This window comes from Pogona vitticeps, chromosome 1 (assembly GCF_051106095.1).
Source record: "Pogona vitticeps strain Pit_001003342236 chromosome 1, PviZW2.1, whole genome shotgun sequence".
In the NCBI taxonomy this organism is placed as follows: Eukaryota; Metazoa; Chordata; class Lepidosauria; order Squamata; family Agamidae; genus Pogona; species Pogona vitticeps.
This window is the reverse complement of record NC_135783.1, coordinates 52,919,715-52,943,286: the sequence shown is the minus strand read 5'-3', so window position 1 is coordinate 52,943,286 and position 23,572 is coordinate 52,919,715. Positions and strand designations below refer to the sequence as shown.

Genomic DNA, 23,572 nt, shown 5'->3' with positions numbered 1-23,572 from the left:
AATGAAGCATTCAAAGAAAAGAACACAGTCCCTACAGTCAAATATGGTGGAGGTTCAAAGATGTTTTGGGGGTACTTTGCTGCTTCTGGCACTGGATGCCTTGACTGTGTGAATGGTATCATGAAATCTGATGATTACCAAAGAATTTGGGGGCGCAACATAGTGGCCAGTGTCAGAAAGCTGCGTCTCCAGAGGTCATGGGTCTTCTAGTACAACAATGACCCGAAACACACTTCAAAAAGCACCCAGAAATGATTACAAAGCATTGGAGAGTTCTGAAGTGGCCAGCAATGAGTCCAGATCTGAATCCCGGCATAGAACACCTTTGGAGAGATCTCAAAACAGCAGTTGGGAGAAGGCATCCTTCAAATCTGAAGGGCCTGGAGCAGTTTGCAAAAGAAGAGTGGTCCAAATTCCCAGTAGAGAGGTGTAAGAAACTCATTCATGGTTACAGGAAGCAATTGATTTTAGTTATTTTTTTCCAAATGGGGTGCTACCATATATTAAGTTAAGGGTGCCAATAATTTTGGCCAGTGCATTTTTGGGTTTCTGTGTGGGACTGTATCAGATTTGACTTTTCTTCTCTGTTTTTTTTTTTTTTTTGGTGCTGTTCCAATGCAAACCAAAGAAATGAACATGTGTGTACCACAACATTTGTAATTGCAACCATTTTCTGACAGAATTGCAAAGGTGCCAATATTTTTGGCCATGACTGTAAGGATGTTAATTGTAAGGATGTTAAAATATGAAAATATTCATCCCACGAAGGAATTCTACGTTATTTTCTCACTGATTGCATTCCTGAAACCTTGAAGGCTTACCCATATTCAAATACCTTCCTAATGAATACCACCTCCATATCTTCATGGAGATCCTGCCTCTAGTAAGTTAAATAATAAAGGACTTAACAAAAATCCCTCCAGTGTTTAATTATCTCTACTTGTAGGGATCAGGTAATCCCTTAATGTGATTTCTTGTCAATGTTGTCTAAACCACAAATGTTATTCCATCAACATTATACGGATATGAACCAGCTTTGATTATAAAGAGCAAAGGTGAACCAAATTAGTTGCTTCCTTTTTGTGTTAAGAGAAATTATGTTTAAATTGTGTTCTGTTCTCCTTAGGCAATGTTTACAACCATCCTAAGAAGAGAGAATGATTAAGTGAGTGCCTTTTGTTTCTGGCTGCTGTGGAATAGGACATGATCAAGAGCAATTTTATTTAATGAACAGTTAAACAATATTAAATCCGTATTTAATATAAAAAGCCAGCTGATAGGAATCTGTCTTTTGTTAACAGTAACGGAGAGCCTATACATAGGCCAGAAAAAGTGATACAGATATATCCACCTGTTTCCAGTTATGGGACAGTCAGGTGTTTCAGAGATTTTTCATATCATACAGCAATTAGACTGAAATCCAGCAGTGAGTTGCAGCCAGAGAATGCCCATTGAATCCGTGGGGATTTGGTGAACCAACTCTTCTATAAGTTCCACTGAGTCAATGGGCCTAATCTAGTTGCAATTCAGTACACGATTTCAGCCCGTATCTTGTAACATTTGAAGTGTACACATGTCATACAAACTGGGATATCAATCTGAGCAGCTGGGTTATGCTTGTTCCACACTTACAGACAACTGCTTGAAACACTAAAGTTTTAAAAAGAGTGATCTAAGTGCAATGCCTCAAGCGCCTCACTTCCATTTTATACAGACGCTTAAAAATCTTACATTATAATTTTCCCCATCACTGGTTAATCTCCAAGAAACTACACTCAGAGCTCTGCTTTTCCGCACAGTCAAACAATGGGATGTTATTCTAAGTTCTCTGGTTTTTCCCTTCCTAACCACCAGGTGTGAGCTGTATTTTACAGTCTTCTAAATCAGAGGTCCCCAACCCCTGGCCCATGGCTTGAGCTGGACCGGGCCGTGGAGACAGACCTCCCCCCCAGCCCCCATGCACTCCCCCCGTGCAGCCCACTTGTGCCTGCTCCCACATGAGCACTCCCCACCCCTTTGTGCATGCAGATCAGTGCCCCTGAGCGCCACCCCGTTCCTTTGCACAGGCATGCACACTCCTTCGCGCATGCGCACGGAGCCTTCCCTAGCCAGTCCGCGGGGCTAAAAAGGTTGGGGACCGCTGTTCTAAATAGTCTATGTTAGGGATTAGACAGATGATGGACTAGAAACTTCACATGTTAAATATTCTTAGATAAGAATTAGCATGAAAACCAGAGGTCATTCATTAGCTGTTCTCTGTGTGACATCTTTTTGTTTGTGTATATACTGCAATGGAATGACATGTTCTGGACTAGTATGCAACTGATATTTGTACGCCTATTCAGGGTTCTCTAATACTTTCATGCAAGTAAATAATTTATTCATATATATTGCAAAGCAACTGCTCTAATTTTATTATCACTATTTAAACCAAAATGATAGAAGCCTCTTTATCTCTTTAAATATAAGCTACATGTTTTCCTCCCAGACATTCTAACCTGAAGTAATGTTTTTTAAATTGCTTCTATGCTCCAAATTAAAATTCTAGACTATATATGTGGGTGTTTCTAACTGAAAATGCACAGAAAACACCATTTTGACACAGAACTAGGATAGATTATAAAGTTAACAAACATTTATGCAAAAATATGTTTTGAATGCAGGATCTTCAGTGGAGAATTAAACTTTTGATAATCAATTCTCATTCCAAGCTAAAATAGTAAATGTTTAAAATGTGCTCTATACTTACTTTCATTAATGCTATCCTCTCTGTCAACATGGCTTCGGAATTTTTCTACAGTTTGACAACCAATTAATTTGGTGTTGCTGGTCTGTCCTCTTAAGGAAAAAACTCCACCAGTGAGGTCTAAACTGTATCTTTCTTCGCAGTACTCCAACCCCTGAGGAGAAACAGAGATTATATTAAAGAAATCACCTGCCTCTATTGAATTAAGTGTTTTTAAATTCATAGATATCCTACTGTCTTAGCAATTCCACACGTCTTGCCGTGTAACCTCCTTGCATTTAAATTAGCATGCAACAGAAAGATTAATCAGATTGTAAGTTCAAATTTAATAAAACAAGAAAGCTTAAATTTAATATTCAATCCGCACAAAAATATTTTAAACTATAATACAGAATAATAACATTCAATACTGCATTAGAGCAGAGGTGGGAGGCCAGCTTCCTCCACCCACCTGGTAGGTGGCAGACAGCAAGGGTGAGACCCAACTCCTGCAGAGTCCACTAAGGTCTGGACAGGGTACTTCCACTTAACCATGAGGAAAACCTGCCTTACTATAAGATTCTTCCAAAAGAATAAGCCATCCAAGGCAGCAGTGACAATCCTACTTAGATATAATCTTGTTAAAGCAGTTGATCAGTATATACTGCTGAGGATGTGATGCCTGGATTACAGACATTCTTTTACAGGCAAAACACATTATGCTATGCATGATTATAACAGAAATACAGAAAATGTAAACAATGAAATTGTTGATTTTACTAAACATTTTCTTCTTACTAAGGTACCGACAGATATCAGCACAAACATTTGGTTGGTATTAACTAGACAAATAGAAGAAATTTTGCTAAATGCTGTCAGGTAGCATTAGACACTATTTAATTTTTTGGTTGTCAAGGAAAACTGCTTTAAAATATGATAGTCAACTATCTATTATTTAAGCAAACATAAATGTAACTACTTCTAGAAAAAGAAAAATCATTTCTATCTGGATTTAAATAGATATAACTTTCCCAATCAACACTCCCTGAAAAAGTCACTAAAATAACCAACATCGGCAGGTAATCCAAAGGAAAACTCAACAAATAAAAATAAATTAATACAACTGAAACACTGGAGGTACTGTTTCATAAGCAAGATGTATGCCTTGTTTTTAGGTTCCAACAGGCATGGTAAACTCGGTTCAATTTGTTACCATGTTTTCCCAAAAATAAGACCAGGTCTTATATTAATTTCTGATTCAAAAAACGCATTAAGGCTTATTTTCAGGGGATGTTTTATTTTTTCATGTACAACAATCTACATTTATTCAAATACAGTCATGTCATCTTCTTCTGGTTGCTGCACAATGGTGGAGGCTGGAGTTTCACTTAACTGGGGCTTATTTTCAGGGAAGGGTTTATATTACGAGCATCCTGAAAAATCATATCATAGCTTATTTTCAGGTTAGGTCTTATTTTTGGGGAAACAGGGTAGGCAGATTATTGTTGATTTGTCACAGTACTGTGTGATTAGAAGCCAAATGTTTAAAAAAATTATAGAGGCATTGAACAAACAAAAAGCAGAAAAAAATCACTTCATGAAGAGACATAATATTAAAACAAGCGGCAAACCAGAAAGCATTTGAAGAATTGAGCCTGGGAGGAAGAAACAAATAAAGGTTGAACATTCCTTCTAAGTTAGCCAGAATGCTTGAGGCACTATACCCCCCACAAGATTCATACATACATATACTATGGTGGGGATATTACTGTATTTCCCCTTTATTAGGTTGCTTCTTTTTATTACTTTGAGGGGCAGAAGAGGTAGCTCTGCTTTTTATTTTGTTTTTAATCCTCTATACATAGCGGTGGTGGAGTCCTGTCTGCTTGTTTTACATTGCTTGATTTAATAAAGTGTTCTACATCAGGGGTTCCCAACCCCCAGTCCGCAGGATTCCTTGAACTGGGCTGTGGAGACAGATCTCCACCCCCCCACACATGCATGAGGTATGTCGCGCTCACACGCATGGGTGACACACTCCTCTGTGAGCACGACAGGCCTCCCCACAAGTTCGGGGGGCCTTGCCCCCGCGCACAGAGCCCACACCCCCAACTGGTCCGTGATCCCAAAAAGGTTGGGGTTCCCTGGTTTACAGACATATAGTAGTTTCAGATTATAATGTTTTTTTCTTCCTCATGCCTGATGATGGTGAATATAAATTAGTGCCACCAGCACGTGTGATGATCATTTAAAAAAAAAAGTTGCCCCACCCTTCTAAAAAGGCAGCCAAGCCAGCTTACATCATTAAAAAGACAACATTTAAAAGTAAAACAGTAAGTTCACAAATATTTAAAAAGAACTGAACAAATATATTAAAAACAGTAAATAAAATTAATGCTAAAACACATGTAAATACAACAAGGCACAACAGTCCATTTAAAAAAACCATCTCAGACAGCGAGTCACTAAGGGAAAGCCAGTCTAAAGAGAAAGGTATTTGTCTGCTTGCAGAATCATGTATTGTTGCCCACTTTCGGTAGACCGATTTGAGTCTCTCTCTATTACCTTGCCTTTCTCTAGTTTTTGCTTTTAAAAGGTAGAACTTTAGCATGTTCAAAATGAAAATGAAACAAAAGGACCTGAAAAGACACAGGTCCATAGAGCAGTGGTCCCCAACCTTTTCTGAACCGTGGAATGGGTGAGGGGCTGGGGTCTGTGTGCAGTTGGGGCGGGGCACCCCCGCTTGCGGAGGGGTGTGGCGCACTCATGCGGATAGCATGGTGCACTCACAGGTGAGTGGGGCACACTTGTGCACATGCGCGGATAGGCGTGGAACGGTTGCGGGTGAGTAGGGCATGCTCATGTAGTAAAACATCAACTGTGTTTAACAGTGCAAAAGCAGAAAGGCCACCAGTAGCATACTAAATTCCCCTCTTCCTGTACCCTGAAATCATGCTCTAGATAGAGGACTGGGAATCCCAGGATAGATTGGGAAGACATGGGGGACCTATAGCTGGATGAAAAGAAGGGCAGTTGTTACTGTGCATCACTCTATTTAGCTCCATTAACAACACTCTACGCCTGACTCTTCGTGACATATACATAAACACACAATAGACATAAACTGTTTCAATACTACATTAAGGTGTTTAAAGATAACCAAATTACTCTATTAAAACAAATATGCTCAATTCCAGTTTAGCCTTCACTATTAATCATGCCAAGTGATTTTAAAATCTAATGGCCAGAATCCTATTAGTTTGTAAAACCAGTGTCATATTGCCCCATGGAAAGTCACTGTTTATAACCCTCACCATGTACCAGTTGAATGAGTTGGTGAACAATAGGGCATCACAAGCAGCACCCATTAATCTGTGACCATGTGCTACTGCAGTTTGTGCCACTGCACTTATGCCAGTGTTATTAACCATTAGGATTCCAGCTAAAGTGTTAACATTAGTTGCATACTGACCAGCAGCTCTGTAGCAGCTCTTAGATAAACATCATAACAAGTACTGTGTTGTAATATGCATGAATACTTTACCTCGTACATTACTTGTCCTGATGCCAGGCGTCGTCTGTCACTGAAGGCCAACTGCAGTAGATGCAAACTAACAATATCCCCTTCACTAGAAGAACACAATAAAACTTAATTACAAAGTTTAACCACCTTTGTATTTTATCAAGCAGCATTAAGTGTCTTACAAATATGAGGTATTACAAATATAAGGATTTAAGCATAGCTTTAAAAATGTTATTTCATTGCAGCTATACTATCTGTAGCACAGAAGGTCATCACTAAACAATGCCTTCTCTCTAGTTGCAGAAGTTCCAACAATAACAATCAGTAGAAAACTAACCAAGAACATCTGCCATGTTAGTTTCAATAGTTGGTCTCTATGCTGTCCCAACTTTAAGTATCTATTGATTCTACTAACCCAAATGGAAATCCTTGCACATCTTTGTGCAAGTAAAAAAACAACAACCAAATCTGTATTACAAATATCTAGCATATTAACCACTGAAAATTCACTTCCAAAATTAGCTGTCTTGATAAATGTTTTAAGTATAGAAGCCTTAATTAACCAGATGAAGTATACACTCCTAAGAAAAACATTTTATACAAGATTCAGAGACACAGTCAAATGGTGTTACTACCATGCTGCTCTGAACAGCTCCCCATTCCTCTGGAGCACATAAGGCAGGAGATGGGGAACACCCTTCCTTCATCAGTAAACAGCAAATAAATGAAACACAGTTACAAAATTAATCAGTTTTTGATAATCATTGAGAGCCTAAATCTGGAATTCGGTTTCAGACTACAGTGGTGCCTCGCATAGCAATCGCTCCGTATAGTGATGAAATGGATTTGCGATGGACTTTTTGCCATCGCAAGAGCGATTGCTTTGCGATGGCCCCTATGAGGAAATTTCACTTTGCGATGATCGCAGGGAAGCGATCATCGCAAAGCCCCCATTTTTGGCCAGCTGATTGGAGGTTCCAAAATGGCCGCTTGGTAAACAAAATGGCCGCCCGCTGTTTTGCCGCGTTTTAGAGGCACCGAAAATGGTTGCTGCAATGGAGCATTTTCGCATAAGGTTAGTTTTTAAGCCCACAGGAATGCATTAAACGTGTTTTAATGCGTTTCTATGGGCTTTTAAAAATCGCTTAGCGATGAAATCGCTTAGCAGCGATTTTTGCTGCACCGATTAACATCGCTAAGCGAGGCACCACTGTACTTGGTAAAGCATTCCATTCCAGCTAGAGGGTTACATACCAGAATACAAGGTCTATGGACCATGCCTGTTAAGGCAACAGCAAAAGTACAGAGATCATGAAAACAGTATCAGTTAAGATTTACTTGAGACACAGTTAACAATATTTAAAATAGCGAGCTATATTTCTGCAAATTTGTCAAATAGTTGTAACCCACCTTTCTTGTGTTGACTGAACAGCCCATAAGTAACAACAATTGCGAGGATCATTTTCAGGCTCTTGAAAAGTAACAGCATATACAGGAATTCTACCTCCTTCTAACTGTGAGTGGTATCTAAATATGGAGAGAAGGAAGAGATAAAGCAAGATCTGTAAAATGATTTCCTAGAAGACTGCATGCTGTAGACATGTATGCTGAGTCCTTGACCCTCACAACCATGTACACCGTGTACAGAAACCTGGGGCTTCAAAATTCTATTCCACATGTCTGAGAAAATAGATTGTAATATACAAACGTTCATACTGAAATAAATCTGTTGGTGTTTAAGATGCTACAATACTTGGCTTTTTGAGAAGTGTAGGAACCATGCAACTGAAGTAGGAAGTTTTAAAAGTTCCAAAAATCACCCTTACCAATAATGCCATCAGTCTTCCACATGCATAGTTACACCAATAGGATTTCAGCTGTTATGTCTTAGCAACACAGACATTAAACACCATTACTAGACTAATCTTTTACAGTACAGTGGTGCCTCGCACAACGAGGTTAATCCGTTCCGGATTAACCCTCGCTGTGTGAAAACATCGCTGTACGGATCAAAAAAAGCCATTGGAACGCATTAAACTTAGTTTAATGCGTTGCAATAGCAGCTTTAATCACCGTACAGCGATGTTTCTCCGGTGGCCGGCAGCCATTTTCGCGCTCTCCCCTCGCTTAACGAGGGCGTGAAAACGCTGCGCGCAGCCATTTTGTGGCTTCCGGCGGCCATTTTGAAGCCGCCTAACAGCTGATCGGTGGGTCGCAAAGCAAAGGTCAGTAAGCGAACCGCTTACCGACCTTCGCTCAGCGATTTTCGCCCTATGCAGGCACTGTTTTGCGATCGCATTTGCGATCACAAAACCGGCCTCGAGGCGCCCGTTGTGCGAGGCACCACTGTATTTAGAAAGAGCATTCAATATTGGATAGCTTCATTGAGGTAACCTAATAAAATTATACAGTCAATGTTTGTATTATACGTGGGTATCAAGCTATATTTAGATCACTTGAAAGAATGCTGCAGGAAAACATCTTCCATTTGTCGCTGAAGGGAAGTGGAATAATGATCTTGGTCAGTCCACATTTCTGACCCTTCACTATCTTCCACTTATTTCTAGAGGACACTACCAACCATCCTGAAACAGAGATTCAGAATGCTGGAGAAGTTAAATCAGTGGAAATGACTTGGGCCTCTTTTTCTTCCAGTGAGAGCATTTGAAAATAGAGTTCCACTCACAAGAACTCTAGATCTGAGCCATTGTCATCTTTACATTTGTCTAAACCTACTTAAGCATTACAAAGGTCTGTCCACATGTTAAGGTGACAAAAGGGATAGAACATAATTACTTTAGCTTCATCCATAAAGGTACTGTTAAGCAAAATAGTGTGTTTCACATATTGGATAAACTTGAGATATTTCTAGTTTTAATTAACATTTAGGAAAAGGCTAATGCAACAAACATATTTTCTGTACTTCACTAAAGCATTAAAGAGCTTCTATAATTACCATACCACTCAAATGCTGCCTTTACATTTATTTTAGTGAATGAAATGCTTTACTTCTCATGTAAATAAACTTACTCTTTCTTCAAGCTTTTCATGTTCCACAGTGAAAGATATCCATCAGAAAACCCCACTACTAACTGGTTACTTCTGTGTATGTATGAAAGAGTTGTCACAGCAATTCCTGAGGGGCTTAATAATTGGAAACAAAGATGTCGACTTTTCCTTGTCACAGACTCCCTTATTTTGGGGATTTCAGGAAGAATTCCAGTAATAACTTCTAGATCTGTGAACATAGCAGGGTGAAAAATAAATCCAGTCTCAAGCTGAATAGCTTTTTTTTTTTTAAAAAAGTTTAGATCAGGGGTCTCCAAACTACAGCCCCTGGGCCACATCTGGCCCACCTTGCTTTTTTATCCAGCTCAGTGGGCAGGCTTGCAGGCACAGGCATCTTCCTTCAGCCCTCAAAAGTGTGGAGCATATATGTGGCCCTCCTGCTGAAAAGTCTGGAGACCCCTGGTTTAGATCAAAGAGTAAACTGGGCATAAAAAGGCAGTTCAAAGCGGAAGTGTGCAAGGGTTCCCCTCCCATTTGTTTCCACTCAAATGGTTTTACGGATTTTGTTTTCCATTCATTCAAACTGCTTTCATTCATCAGCCCAATACAAAACAGTGTCTCAGTTTCAGAGCAATTAAAAACTAATATAGTAGTCAATAAACACATTTTTGTTTCGTTCTCAGATCAATTCATATCCCTAGTTCAAAAGCACTTAAAACTACTTAACAGGTCACGTTATAGACGTTTTACATATGAATCAAAATATTTCTTATGCAAATGCCTGCACAAGCACTTATTACAAACTAAAGGATCAAAATACATGACAGCACCAAAGAAATGTTATACTAAACAAATGTTTCAAATAAAAAGGAGAAGAATGAGCTAGATTGTACCCCACAATTTTGACATAATTTCCAGCACAGTAATAATATAATGTATATGACTGTTTATTAAGCCAGTCAAAATTTATGAATGCCCCTTTCCCAAAATGCACTAGATGTCACATAAACACAAAGACTTTCACTTGAAAAATAATTTCACTCCTCATCATGCACCATTCTATGCCCAACCAAACTGTTCCAGAGAACCCACCAATCTGCTGGTGCAGATTTAGGAGGTGTGGAAAGATGATCTATGATGGTACTTTCTATCAGCAGTGTCCATTCTGTTGGTTGAACATACAGACAGAAATAAACCACTAAGATTCCTAGATGCTTTTAAGTGCAATACAGATTAGAGACAGCACTAGATCATATGGCGCAGTGGTTAAATTGCAGTACTGCAGTCAAACCTCCGTTCACTATCTGAGTTCAATCCAAACAGATTCAGGAATTGGCTCCATGCTGATTCAGCATTCCTTCGTTCCTTTCTTTCAAGGTTGGAAAAATGAGTACAGTATCCAGCTTGCTGGGAGGCAAACTGCACCTCACATAATTATGTTGTAAACTGCTCAGAGTTATGCTCAGAGAGTGTTCTAACACCATGGGTTAGTATGTAAGTCAAAATAATAACAAGCACTTTATTGCATATCAGATCAAAGCCAGTCATCATACTGAGGATGAAAAGATGTTTAACTCTTGTCTTAACAATAAATATGTCCTAGCCGTGTTGTATGTGCAATTTATGTTCTCCAGAAATATGTAAAATGGTGAACGTATGGTCTTGAAACTTTTACTCCTTTTTCAACCAGCATGCATCATTACAGAGAAAAAGGAACAAAATTTACCTGATGCCTCTATTTCATTTTGGCTACATGACAAATCGTCCAGACAAAGATCTATCAAGAGAACATGTCCAACATCTGTAACCACAGCAGCCACACCAAACAGCCACCTGAGACTCTGGTGTAAGTGTTGGGTTGTCAAGCTAGCTCCTCCATGGTTAATTATGGGTTCTATAGCAGTGACCTACAGGAAAAAAACTACATTTTATTTTTACTGTTTGAAACCATAAAACAAGCATATATCACTGATTAAAAAAACCAGATTCCTCATTAATGCAACCCCAGCACCTTATTTTAGGACACAATTCAGGCACTTAAAAAACCTCACTATATTATGAAACACAAGGGAAACAAGCATACTGTACTATAGCAAATTACTATCTTCATCTTTAAACTGGAATGCATACCTATGTGTACACAAAAAGATTTTCTCCCACATAATTTGGAGAGGTCAGTGCAGTTTGGCTCCATCTGAAGTTCATACTGTGAATGTTAATTTTTCACTGAACTCAAATCCAAAACCAGAACAGTTCCCCTTTTCTCTCAAACTTTTCATCTGCTACTTTTGTTTTACCTCCCCATTAAATGAACTTTTGTTCATCATTTAAAGGCAATTATGTTCCCACAGGAAGAAGTTTTGCTAAGCTAAGAAACAGCAGATTTTTCCCTATAATCTTCTAATCATAATTTTATTTTTATCATTATAATTTAGGATAATATTGAGATTACTAATTAAAAGGAAAATTAAAGCAGAGTGAACACAAAAAGAGATTTCCCAGTGCACTTATTAAGTATTTGCATCTGAAGAAAATTTGATGAGTGATATTTCTATATGTTTTGCTAGCTTAGTTTTTACCAGGGTAGATACAAATCAATGATTTTTTAAAAAAATCAAATTGATTTAAATTGTGATTTAAATCAAATCCACTCTAATTTTATATTAACTTTTTGAAATTATTCTTGACTAAACTGGTCTGAAGGCAGTCCTATAAAAAGCAAGGAAAAAATCGGATACATAAATTAGAAATTCCCCCACCTTCTTTTCAGTAGCTGTTTGAGTCAACTACTGTGTTAGCAAACCCAATTATCAAAAGCAGCACGTAAGAGAACATGTATCTAATGAGATTGTGTACAATTTTCCGTGCAGTGAGAAGTTAATAGTCCTGTCTTTTGCATTACAGTACAGTACAGTGGTGCCTCGCTTAATGGCGATAATCCGTTCCAGGAAAATCGCCATTAAGCAAAAACATTGTAAAGCGAAAATAAAAAGCCCACTGAAATGCACTGAAAACCTTTCAATGCATTCCAATGGGCTTAAAACTCACCATCCAGCGAAGATCCTCCATATGGCAGCCATTTTCGCTACCTGTATAGCAACGAATCCATCCCTAAACACAGCGGGGAGCCATTTTATTTACCCAGCGGCCATTTTGAAACTGCCGATCAGCTGTTTAGAAAACATCGTTTTGCGAATAATTGGTTCCCAAAGCAGGGAACCGATCATCGCAAAGCGAAATTCCCCCATTTAGACCATTGTTTTGCAATCACAATTGCAATCGCAAAAAGATCATCGTAAAGCGGATTCGTTGTAATGCAGGGCAATCGTAAAGCGAGGCACCACTGTATGTGCCACATGTCAGAAGAATGTACTACAAACCAATCATTTCACCATACTGAGCAAACCAGTTATGAAATATTGTAGCCCGTTTAGCAATGAGTTAAAGTCACAACATGATGTTGGCACAAATGCTTTGCATCTAGCCAGAATTCAGAAAGGTATGGTTGAGGAAGCAGACATGGTTGGGAAAGTAAAAGGAGATTTAATTTAACAGTTAAGCCTGAGTACTGCAGCCAAGAAATACTTGCATTCATTCTATAATAGAGGAACAGTTCAGTGGATTAAATTAGGTATTCACTGGTTATTTCTGCCAACACACAACCAAAAAAAATATACCAATTGTAATAGATGTGGGATTAACTTCTCCTCTGGACAAAACCAAAAATATCTGATTTCCCTTGAAATGAAGTTCATCACACCCCTACTGGATTTGGTATGCTTCTCCATATCTTTCTCTGCTCCACACTGTTGCTTTTGTATTTGTTTAGCCTTCCTTTAATATTTACTTGAATCATGAGGTAAAACCATGAGCCTAAATAAGCACAATCATTTTTATGGAACTATGGCAGGTCTCTGAAAATTAAAACTCACAATGTGCTTTTATATAACATTAAAACAAAGCATCTAATACTTCAGGAGATTAGAGGTCTGTAACCATGGCTCTTGTAATTGGTTATGAAAATAGGAAAGCACCATATGGTTGCAGATTTTTCTCTGGTTAACAATAAGAAACCTCATGCTCCATAACTTCACCACTGAGTTCTCCGTGCAAAAAGTCTCAATATACTGGCTTTATTAGCGAAATGCTAAGAATGCAAAATATATTTATGATGAGGTTGAACAAATTAGATCCACAAATGACTATGTACACACTAGATAATATAACTTGATGTTCTAATTTCGCATAGGTTGGGGCTTTTTAACCAGGAAGCTTAAGAGACTTCCATGCTGATCTAATATCTGTTTTCAACTCTTCTCTAGGCAAAGTGGAGAATTACTACCATAGGTAAAAAAAGAATCCAGAATAATACATTGGGATTACTTGTATAAACAATTGTCACACCAGGCAATTGTCTCTCCAGCCCACCCTACACAAATGCAGTGCCTGAAAAGCTAATCCAAAGAATCAACAACAGCATGGAGGCTGCAGGAGTAGGGAATCCACACTGCTCTTGAGGAATGCCTGCCTTTCAGAAGAGATGATTTAGGTGCCACAATAGACTGTAATAAGGGGGCAATGGCAAAATAAAACAACTGGGTTGCTACAAACATAAAAAAATCAACATGAAAAACAGAGGGCAAGCATACAGAGGGCAAGACTTGCTTTTCAAATTTAAAAGTTTTTTTATGTACCCTTCCAGGAAGAACAACAGCTTTAACCACTCTTGATATTCCAAGGTCATATAAACAAAGAACACTCCCTTCAGTTTCTTCCAAGCCAATCAGTAGTCCAGTTCTCCTCTGCCATGAAAATTCCTTCACTGCAAGGATAGTGGGAGGCTGCTCATTCAATCCACTGAAACGATATGCAGATAACCGTTCTCCATTGACAGCATTTACTACCTCAAGTTGAGACCCACATGCTAAGCAAGCCAGACCACTTCGTCCTAGAAGAGGAGAGATATACATATGAAGTAGGCAAAATACGGTAGAATCAGTAAAGTTGTATTAGAAAATCTAAAAGCAAGGTGGATAAAAATCAGTGATTTTTAAAAGTCAAATTGATTTAAATTACAATTTTAATTAAAAATTAATTTTTTTCTTTAAATTGTCAAAAAATCCAATTTTTAAAATTTAAATCTGTGTTTACATTAAATCCACCCTGCTTCAAAGTTATTTGTACACTGAAGATTTTAGCAGCCTATTTATATCAATACTTAATTTTGGATTCAAGGTTTTTCTCTGAGTTTTGATTGTTTACTGAAAAAAACAATTCCTGAATAATCACCAGAAATCACAGGATAAACAATACCAAGGATTATTAACACCCTTTCCCAGCGGGAAACCTATGGCATGCGTGCCACAACTGGCACACAGAACCGTCTCTGCGGGCACGCGAGCCATGAGTCGCCAGATCGCTACCTCTGGCAGCCAAACCTGAGGGGGCAGCTGCAGCCATGGTGCTAGTGCCCTGACAGGCGGCAGGCCAGGATCTGGAGCAGCTGGTGGAGGTTGGGCACCACTGGAGGTGGATCCAGAGTGGGGTCCGAAGGCACCTCCGTGCCTAGGATTGCCCCTTCTACCGCCACTTCTGCTTCCGCAGCCTCCACTTCCACCGCTGCCCGCTGGGTTTTTGTTTTTTTCCAGTCTGTGCACTTGGGCTCAGAAAGGTTAGGCATCACTGCCCCATCCCCAATTAACTTCTAAAGGACTGTGGTTTCCCTCACTAAAATGTTAACTTCTAAAAGCTCCTTACTGGACATATGCACCCTAATGCTAGAAAAGTCAAACACAAGAAACTTTTTCTAGTGGGCTGCAGAACCAGCTTCTATGTTCTTTAGAGCAGGGGTCCCCAACCCCTGGTCTGTGGCCTTCCCAGAACTGGGCCACGGAGACGGATCTCTGTCCCCCCTGAACGTGGTGGGTGTGTCGTGCTCACACGGGGGGGGGGGGGGTGTCGCGCTCGTGCACATGCATGACCCCGCCCCCCGCACCTGGAGCCTGCCCCCGCAACTGGTCCACAGTCCCAAAATGGTTGGGAACTGCTGCTTCAGAGAATGAAATCCAGAAAGATAATGGAGTAAAGATAAGGTGGGTTGAATTACAACTAAAGGCTTAGAAACAAATGTCTATTGCCAGGAGATGGGAAACTTCACTTCTGGGTTATACTGGCTCAGGTACATAAGTAACATGATGCACTAATTTTAATGTAACGTAGTAGACCCTATATCTGCTCTTGACAGATGTTACATTGTAAATGTATACTATATAGAAAACTTTAACATCCAGTGCTCCTAACTATGATTTGAAATGCAAGGTGAATATTACATTTTCTGAAGAATATAACACAATTGAAATCTTTTATACTGATAGTCATAAAATCCACAAACTACAAATGTCAGCAAAGATGGATGGATAATGAAGATTAACTTTTCCAATTAAAAGAATACAATTTCACTAAGTCAGAAGTACAAGATAAAGAAAATGGAAACTATCTACACTCTTAGGCCATTGCTATCCTCCACTGGAGTAGACCCAATGACTCTGTTGGGTATGCATAAGAACTGACTTACCATCCAGCAATTGATTTAAGGGTCTACTCTTCTTTGGGATTAACAATAGGATACTGGCCTTATAATCTACTTTTTACTGTTTATTTATCTATTAATTTAAAATATTTTTACCTCACCTTTCTCCTTAAAAAGACCCAAGGTGGCTTATACCAATGAAAGGACAATTCCTTAAAGCTCAAGAAATTAAGGAATGTTGCCAGCTAGATTTCTCCCCCCTTCACTTTATCATTTACAGAACCGAATCACAATTTCAATCTCAGTTTGGTTATGTACAGAATGAAACAATTCTGTAAGAACAGTACCATTAACAAAGGAGTCCAGCATCAAGAGTTAGTGCCAGTATTCCAAAGTAGGTGAGCACTGAGTGTGTTGTAGTAATCTAATGAGATGTTAGTAGTGTGAGGGCTTGGAGCATATGTCTGTAGCTGGTTTGCTTGCAAAGCTTGTGAAGATATCTCCAGGCAACTGATACCACCTGAGAATTTGTGTGCTAAACCAGGGTCAAGATGCATTTCAAGTTGTGCATTTCTTGTGACTCTGTCCTGAAAACATCTTTTTCTAGCATTTCCCAGTATTGGGACCTCCACCTTGCTAAAATTTAACTTTTGTTTCTACGAAGTCACTGCAATATTCAGCTCAGCTCCTGCACCTGGATCTACAGAAGTGGCCAACTGCTGAACAACTGAACTAAATATTCAAGAAAACTGCTACCTACATGGGTCTAATTATGCAATTTGCTATTTACAATGTATTTGTGAAGGCTTTCATGGCCGGGATCTAATGGTTGTTGTGGGTTTTTCAGGCTCTTTGGCCGTGTTCTGAAGGTTGTTCTTCCTAATGTTTCACCAGTCTCTGTGGCCGGGGATCACTACACACAAACGACCAGCTAATGACACCCATCAATCACAGTGACAGATAATCTCTCTTCCTTATCACAACAACACACCCACAACAAGACACACTAATCACCCATCTCCTGAAAAAGGACAAAAGCCTATCTCACAGCCATAAATACTCCACTCCCAAGCAAACTACACCAGAGCACAGAGTGCTGTCCTCTGAAGATGCCGGCCATAGAGACTGGCGAAACGTTAGGAAGAACAACCTTCAGAACACGTCCAAAGAGCCTGAAAAACCCACAACAACCATTGTTATTTACACTCAATATCCTTGTTTACTAGAACCATGCATTTGTATTAGAAGCCTTGTAAAAGGTAAAAAGTTTCAGAAATTTACCTCCAGTGAATTTTCCATGAAGTACGCAGTCTATTGTTATCTCATCCTCTCCCAGAGCTTGTACAGTCACCTCTGGAAACTGCAGCAGACTGCTAGTTACGTGAGCTGTTAGGTCTCGCATGCTTCACTGTAGATACACAACAGAAAGCTTATTCAGCAAGTTGCCAGTTCTGGTAAATTATTACAGCTATAACAATACCCACAGGGCAAGGCGGTTGTACTACAAACTAATGACATCCAAATTTTACTGTCAAATAAGTTTGCATGTTGGCTTATTCTGCGTAATATCCCTCTTCAATGACTAACATCCATTGAGCATCTGGAATGTGTGGCAATGTCCGGAGGAAATGAAGTATATTATCTGACTTGAGAAAAGAAACTGTAGGGATGAGAGACAACGGACAGAAACCTATTGCCAATTTATCCTTGTGTTATGGAAAATCACACAAGTCTTGGTGGGCAATTTCACCTTGCTAACAAGACATTTCAATGTGAAATCTAACTCTCTCAACAGAGGAGTCAATGTGAAGGAACCAGTTAGATGGGTTGGACTTTGGCTTCTGTAAGCACAGCTAATGATGAGGAATGCTGAGAGCTCCAGTCCAATAATATCTTGATACCTCTAGTCTGTCTACTCCTGTGTTATGCAAAGCTAACTTACACAGAGAAACATGTTATTTTAAAAAAATATAGATTGCAACCCCAACTTCACTTTTAAACCTAGTTTAAGACTGCAGGCTCACTGGCTCTACTGTTTTCAAGAGAAGTAAACATGCCAAATTATGCAAGTGTTTAAGCACAGGTGCATAGCTAACAGGCTGTGAATGGTTCTATTGAGTTCACTCTGACTGCTGACTCTGTAGAATGTCCTCAACTGGCATATGTCTTTACCAGATTAAGCCATGGGATCTATGTCCTCAATCCTCCATCACTAAAGTTAAGGAGGCCTTTGTTACCAGCTTTCATAATTCCCCAAAACTAGCCCCACAAGACTTATTTAATTTCTTTTTTATTTATATGCTGCCTTTCTCTCCATAGAGGAACAAAGGCATTTATCTCACTTTCAATTAAACTATAATTGTCATTAAATACACCCTAAGAAACAACACTAAACAATTAAACACATAGCATTAAAAACAAGTGTTAAAAATAATTCTAAAAACATGGTTAAAATCTCTGAATTCAATAACAGATACAGCATTCCTACCTACCCACCCCCCGCACATATTACTTAAATACTGTCTGAAAAGTAAGTCCTCTGCCCAGCAATGGATGACTGCGGGGCTGAGCTGGCATCTCAGGGCAGTGCATTCCAAACCCTGGGAGCAGTCACTGAGAAGGTCCTCTTTCATGTCCTCACCAAACAACTGTATCAGGATTGTGAGACTGAGAAAGGCTACACCAGAAAATTCTAAACACTGAGGAAACTCATATAGGGTGATATTACCCTTCAGACAAACTGGACCCAAGCTGCATGGGGCTTCATAGGTCCTGACCAGCATTTTGAATTGGATGTGGAAACAAACTGGCAGCCAATGAAGCTACTGTAATAAGGGAGTTAAACACTCCCTGTCACCAGTGGCAGTCAGCAGCCTGCACGCAGCATTTTGAATCAGCTAAAATTTCCAAAAAATTACAGTATTCAAATGCAGCCCCACAGTGACACACTGAGGAGTGTGTCACTACAGCCAGATAAGACATCTCAAGGAACAGGTGCACCTGGCACACTTTAACTGTGCAAGTGAACTCCTGGCCACTTCTGAGATGTGTGCATCCAGGTTCAAGGCTGAATGCAGGAACAAACTCAAGCTGTGGACCTCACATTTCAGGGGTAGTGTAGCCTCATCCGGTACAGACTGAATCTATAGCTAGTCTGCCTTTTGACTGACCAGGAGCGCCTCTGACTTGTCTGAATTAGGTTTCAGTTTGCTTGTTCTCATCCAGTCCAGTCTATTCCTGACAATAGACACCAGTCTAGGCCCAGAACAGCTTTCTTGGAATCAGATGGAAATGAGAGATAGAATTGGCAGTCATTAGCAAACTGATGAACAACTTCTTCCAGAGGTTTCATATAAATGTTAAATAGCACAGAGGGCAGAACTGAACTCATGATTGGTTCTGGAAGTATGGGGACCCCACGAGCCAATGGCCCAGGTGTCAAATAAGACCCCTCTAAAATCATTTTCTGTCTGGCCTTCCAGGAAGGCCTCAAACCCCTGTAAAACCATACTTCCAGGACCAATCATGAGTCCTTCCGCCCATTAATATCCATTTCTTTTAAATCTCTTTTTCTAGTTTGGGTAACTTTAAATATGAACCCATCTTTAAAAATTAAACTAAATGTAAATACAGTTGTGTTCAAAATTATTCAGCCCCCAATGCTGTAAAGGGGTTTAGGGACTATAGTGTACATTTGGAATTGTATTCAGAATGAAATCCTACAAGGACGTTTTAAAGAACCAAATGCAACTAAAATAACATCAATTGTTTATGTAATACAGTAGCAAATGTTTCTTTTGTGGTTTCTTCATTGCCACAATTATTCAACCCCTTAAAGACTACCACTCTGAAGAAGAGAGGTTCATTCAGGTGTTTTCGATCAGGTATTGAAAACACCTGTGGATGTCACCGAGCACCAATCAAGCATAATAAGCACCAATTAGGCAGCTTTAAAAGGACTGTGATACTCAGCTCCTTCTAGACATTTACTGGTGTGGTTACAAACATGGAGAAGTCAAGAGAATGGTCCAGGAAGACAAGAGAAGAGGTGATTTGTCTTCACAGGAAGGGCAATGGCTATAAGAAGATTGCAAAGAAGTTAAACATACCAAGAGACACCATAGGAAGCATCATTCACAAATTCAAGGCAAAGGGCATTGTTGAAATGCTACCTGGTCGTGGAAGAAAGAAGATGCTGACTTCGACTGCTGTGCGCTACCTAAAGCGTAGAGTGGTGAAAAGTCCCCGTGTGACTGCTGAGGAACTGAAAAAAGATTTGTCAGATGTGGGTATAGAAGTTTCAGCTCAGACAATAAGGCGCACACTGCGTAATGAAGGTCTCCATGCCAGAACCCCCAGGCGCACCCCCTTGCTGTCTCCCAAGAATAAGAAGAGTCGACTGCAGTATGCCAAAAGTCATGTGGGCAAACCACAAAAGTTGTGGGATAGTGTTCTGTGGACTGATGAAACAAAATTAGAACTGTTTGGGCCCATGGATCAACGCTATGTTTGGAGGAGGAAGAACAAGGCATATGACGAAAAGAACACCTTGCCTACTGTGAAGCATGGCGGAGGGTCAATAATGCTTTGGGGCTGTTTTGCTTCTGCAGGTACAGGGAAGCTTCAGCGTGTACAAGGTACCATGAATTCTCTTCAGTACCAGGAGATATTGGATGAAAATGTGATGCAGTCCGTCACACACCTGAGGCTTGGGAGACGTTGGACCTTTCAACAGGACAATGATCCCAAGCATACCTCCAAGTCCACTAGAGCATGGTTGCAGAGGAAAGGCTGGAACATTTTGGAGTGGCCATCGCAGTCACCAGACTTAAATCCGATTGAGAACCTCTGGTGGGACTTAAAGAAAGCAGTTGCAGTGCGCAAGCCTAAGAATTTGACTGAACTGGAGGCTTTTGCCCATGAAGAATGGGCAAAGATACCCGTAGATCGCTGCAAGACACTTGTGTCAAGCTATGCTTCACGTTTAAAAGCTGTTATAACTGTAAAAGGATGTTGTACTAAGTACTAAGATTGAATGTCACTTGGGGTTGAATAAAAACTAATAATGATGTGAGCACAGAAAAGACATTTGTGGTTATTTCATTATAAACTTAAGGTTATATTTCTCTGACCTACAAGTGCCTCTTTCATGTAAATGTAAGCAAGATGACTGAATGATCAAAATCAATGTCAAAATGGCCAAAACATTCAATTTCAGTGGGGGTTGAATAATTTTGAACACAACTGTATGTACACTAAACGAATTTGTCAATGTATCATAACTGAGTGGGTCTCTAGATCAAACTGTCAGTAGTTTAATCACTAATGTAAACTGGACAGCAAAGACACTGCTATGACTTTCGAAACATACAAGCTGCTGTGGCTCTAACAACATGTGGAACATGTGGAAAAGGGTACCAATCAGGGAAGAACATTAATGCCCGAGGGCTTGTTATATACCACACTAGATTGCAAACACACACATTTATATACCTAAAGAGAAGGAAATACCAAGTTGTCTGGAAGCGAACTCAAGGACCAAGGTAATGTTCTGAAAGAATGTTGCTTATGGCAAGGACAACCCCACATTTACACTACCAGAGTCAATGTGTGGATTTGTTTTGTACAACAGAATGAAAAAAATATTTCCCAACTGCATTTCTACCATTACACCTATGCTGTTACCTACACAGTAACAGGAGTACACTGGAAAATACATACAATAAAAACTGCAAAAAGACAAGAATTGGAAGTCATTTTAAAAATATTTTTAACATATTGATCATTCATAAATTATGCCTGTATAAGGGTGATAACATCAGCAACAATGAGACTGTTCTGTAATTAAAGACTTCCTGCTTGTATCTTGTGTTCACTCACCATGTGTACCACTAATCTCACTGTGCATGAGCCATGTGAGCTCTGGGATGCAAGCAGGAGCTCTTGTAATTACTGAAAACCTTATCCTGTCAGAAATATCTTCTAGGAGAGATTGTTGGTAAATAAACATTTCCTACGTCTATTCCAGGACTCACATAATTCTTGCAGAATGAGACTGATTACATGTGAGTCTGGCAAACTGTGGGACAAAAGCGGACTCTATTTCTTGAAACACTTACTTGCCAGTGACATTATCACTGCTACACAGTCTTTTACAGAACAGGATCTCGGCCAATGCATTAGAGCTAACAAAACTAATACAGACATCCCCACTGATCTGACAACTACAGTGCTCTCATAATAAATCATGAGAACTTACTAAGTAACAACACATGCTTTTAAAAAAAGCAATAAGGAATCTTCACACTACTATAATAGTGTTATCTGATTGAATCACATGAAGATCATCTAAGTAGGCAGTTCTGCATATCAGCATGTTTAACCATACACAGAATTGGGGAAGAGACTGCATATTATTAAGACTGCTATCATATGCATCTGTACCGTCCAGAAAACTCAACTGCCTCTCTTCTGGGTATAAAAATACAAGGTTAGGCTATACTAAAATTAAATTGCAACATTCTTACCCATAAAAACATGCGGCTGGTAGAATTCCAATAAAAATGAAACCTTATCAGCTACAACTTCAAGATCCAAATCCTATAAAATCAGTACACCATCTAATGAAGATTACCAAATCACTAATTTGTAGCGTGCTACAACCTTTCACCTTCAGGGTATCCCTGTGTGAAGTGGCCAGAAGTTGTTATCCATCCTTTGGCAGCTAGTTATTTAAAAACACATCAGAAATATTATGAGCAGTTCAATTTAATTAATCCTAAAGGAACTTTTTTCTTCACAATATTGTTCAGCCAGCAAACCATTAAAAATGACTTTTTCTAATAGTTACCTGTTCATACTCCTCAATGCAACCATCTGTTTCCCCTAAACGTATTCTGTACATCAGAGGTCCCCAACCCCTGGTCCGTGGCCCGGTGCTTGTCTGTGGCCTGAGCCAGACCGGGCCACTGAGACAGACCTCCCGCCCTACTCCCAGCACTCATCCCGCACAGCCCATTTGCACCTGTGCTCCAGCACACCCATGTGAGTGCTGCACCGCTGTTTGTGCATGCGTACAAGTGTGAGCGCACCCGTGTGATAGAGAGCACATGCTTGTTCGCACATGCACACTAGTGCGGGGGTGCCCCACCTTCCCCAGTCAGTCCATGGACCGAAAAGGGTTGGGGACCACTGCTTTACATCACAATATATGATACAAGCAATTTAGTTTCTCACATCAACTAAGAGAAAAACAGATTACCACTTTACAGGCTTCAAGGTCACACAGCTCATTTCTGAAATTCCCCTCTCTTCTACCATTACTCAGTCCCACAAACAATTATCACTATCACTAAAAAAATGGACCCCCCCAAAAAAAGCTTAACAGTCACAGCTTTTTTTTTTCAAAGCAAGAGTAGGCAACTGTGACCCTCCAGACATTAATGGACTGTAATTCTCATAATCAAGGCTTGAAAAAATTTAGAATGTCTCACCAGTCAGTCAAAAAGCCGCCTAGAGTGGTCTTAAGTGACTAGATAGGCGGGATATAAATAAAATAAATAAATAAAAAGTTCACCAGTCAGCATGACAGACTATAGCCTTGCAATTTATTGGGATTGGGAATCACTGATTTATACCCTCAAATTTGGGTTGCTTTATTACCTGCGTGCCTATGGGGCCATGAAGCTTGTATTTTGAATGCCTTTCTTTTGAATGTCTCCAGCAAAAATAAAACTGAAAGCAAAATGCACCCAGCCTCTTAAGGAGCCACAGTTCCCTCCCACTC

General features: G+C 39.7%; 1 protein-coding gene across 4 annotated transcripts in view; it reads right to left on the bottom strand.

Moving 5' to 3' along the window:
* AHCTF1 (AT-hook containing transcription factor 1) overlaps nucleotides 1–23,572 on the bottom strand; it is a 60,299-nt gene that overhangs the window by 32,206 nt on the left and 4,521 nt on the right. For 3 of the 4 annotated variants that reach the window (XM_020788029.3, XM_020788020.3, XM_020788036.3), the window contains exons 2-8: nucleotides 17,068–17,194; nucleotides 13,952–14,205; nucleotides 10,984–11,164; nucleotides 9,279–9,486; nucleotides 7,659–7,775; nucleotides 6,270–6,354; nucleotides 2,750–2,900 (exon numbers count right to left, since the gene is read on the bottom strand). In XM_020788029.3, coding sequence (XP_020643688.3) covers nucleotides 2,750–2,900; nucleotides 6,270–6,354; nucleotides 7,659–7,775; nucleotides 9,279–9,486; nucleotides 10,984–11,164; nucleotides 13,952–14,205; nucleotides 17,068–17,188 — 1,117 coding nt within the window. In that variant the 5' untranslated portion in view covers nucleotides 17,189–17,194. Of the gene's footprint in view, nucleotides 1–2,749; nucleotides 2,901–3,197; nucleotides 5,386–6,269; nucleotides 6,355–7,658; nucleotides 7,776–9,278; nucleotides 9,487–10,983; nucleotides 11,165–13,951; nucleotides 14,206–17,067; nucleotides 17,195–23,572 lie in introns of those variants that run through there. The other variant, XM_072992789.2, reaches the window with a different exon arrangement.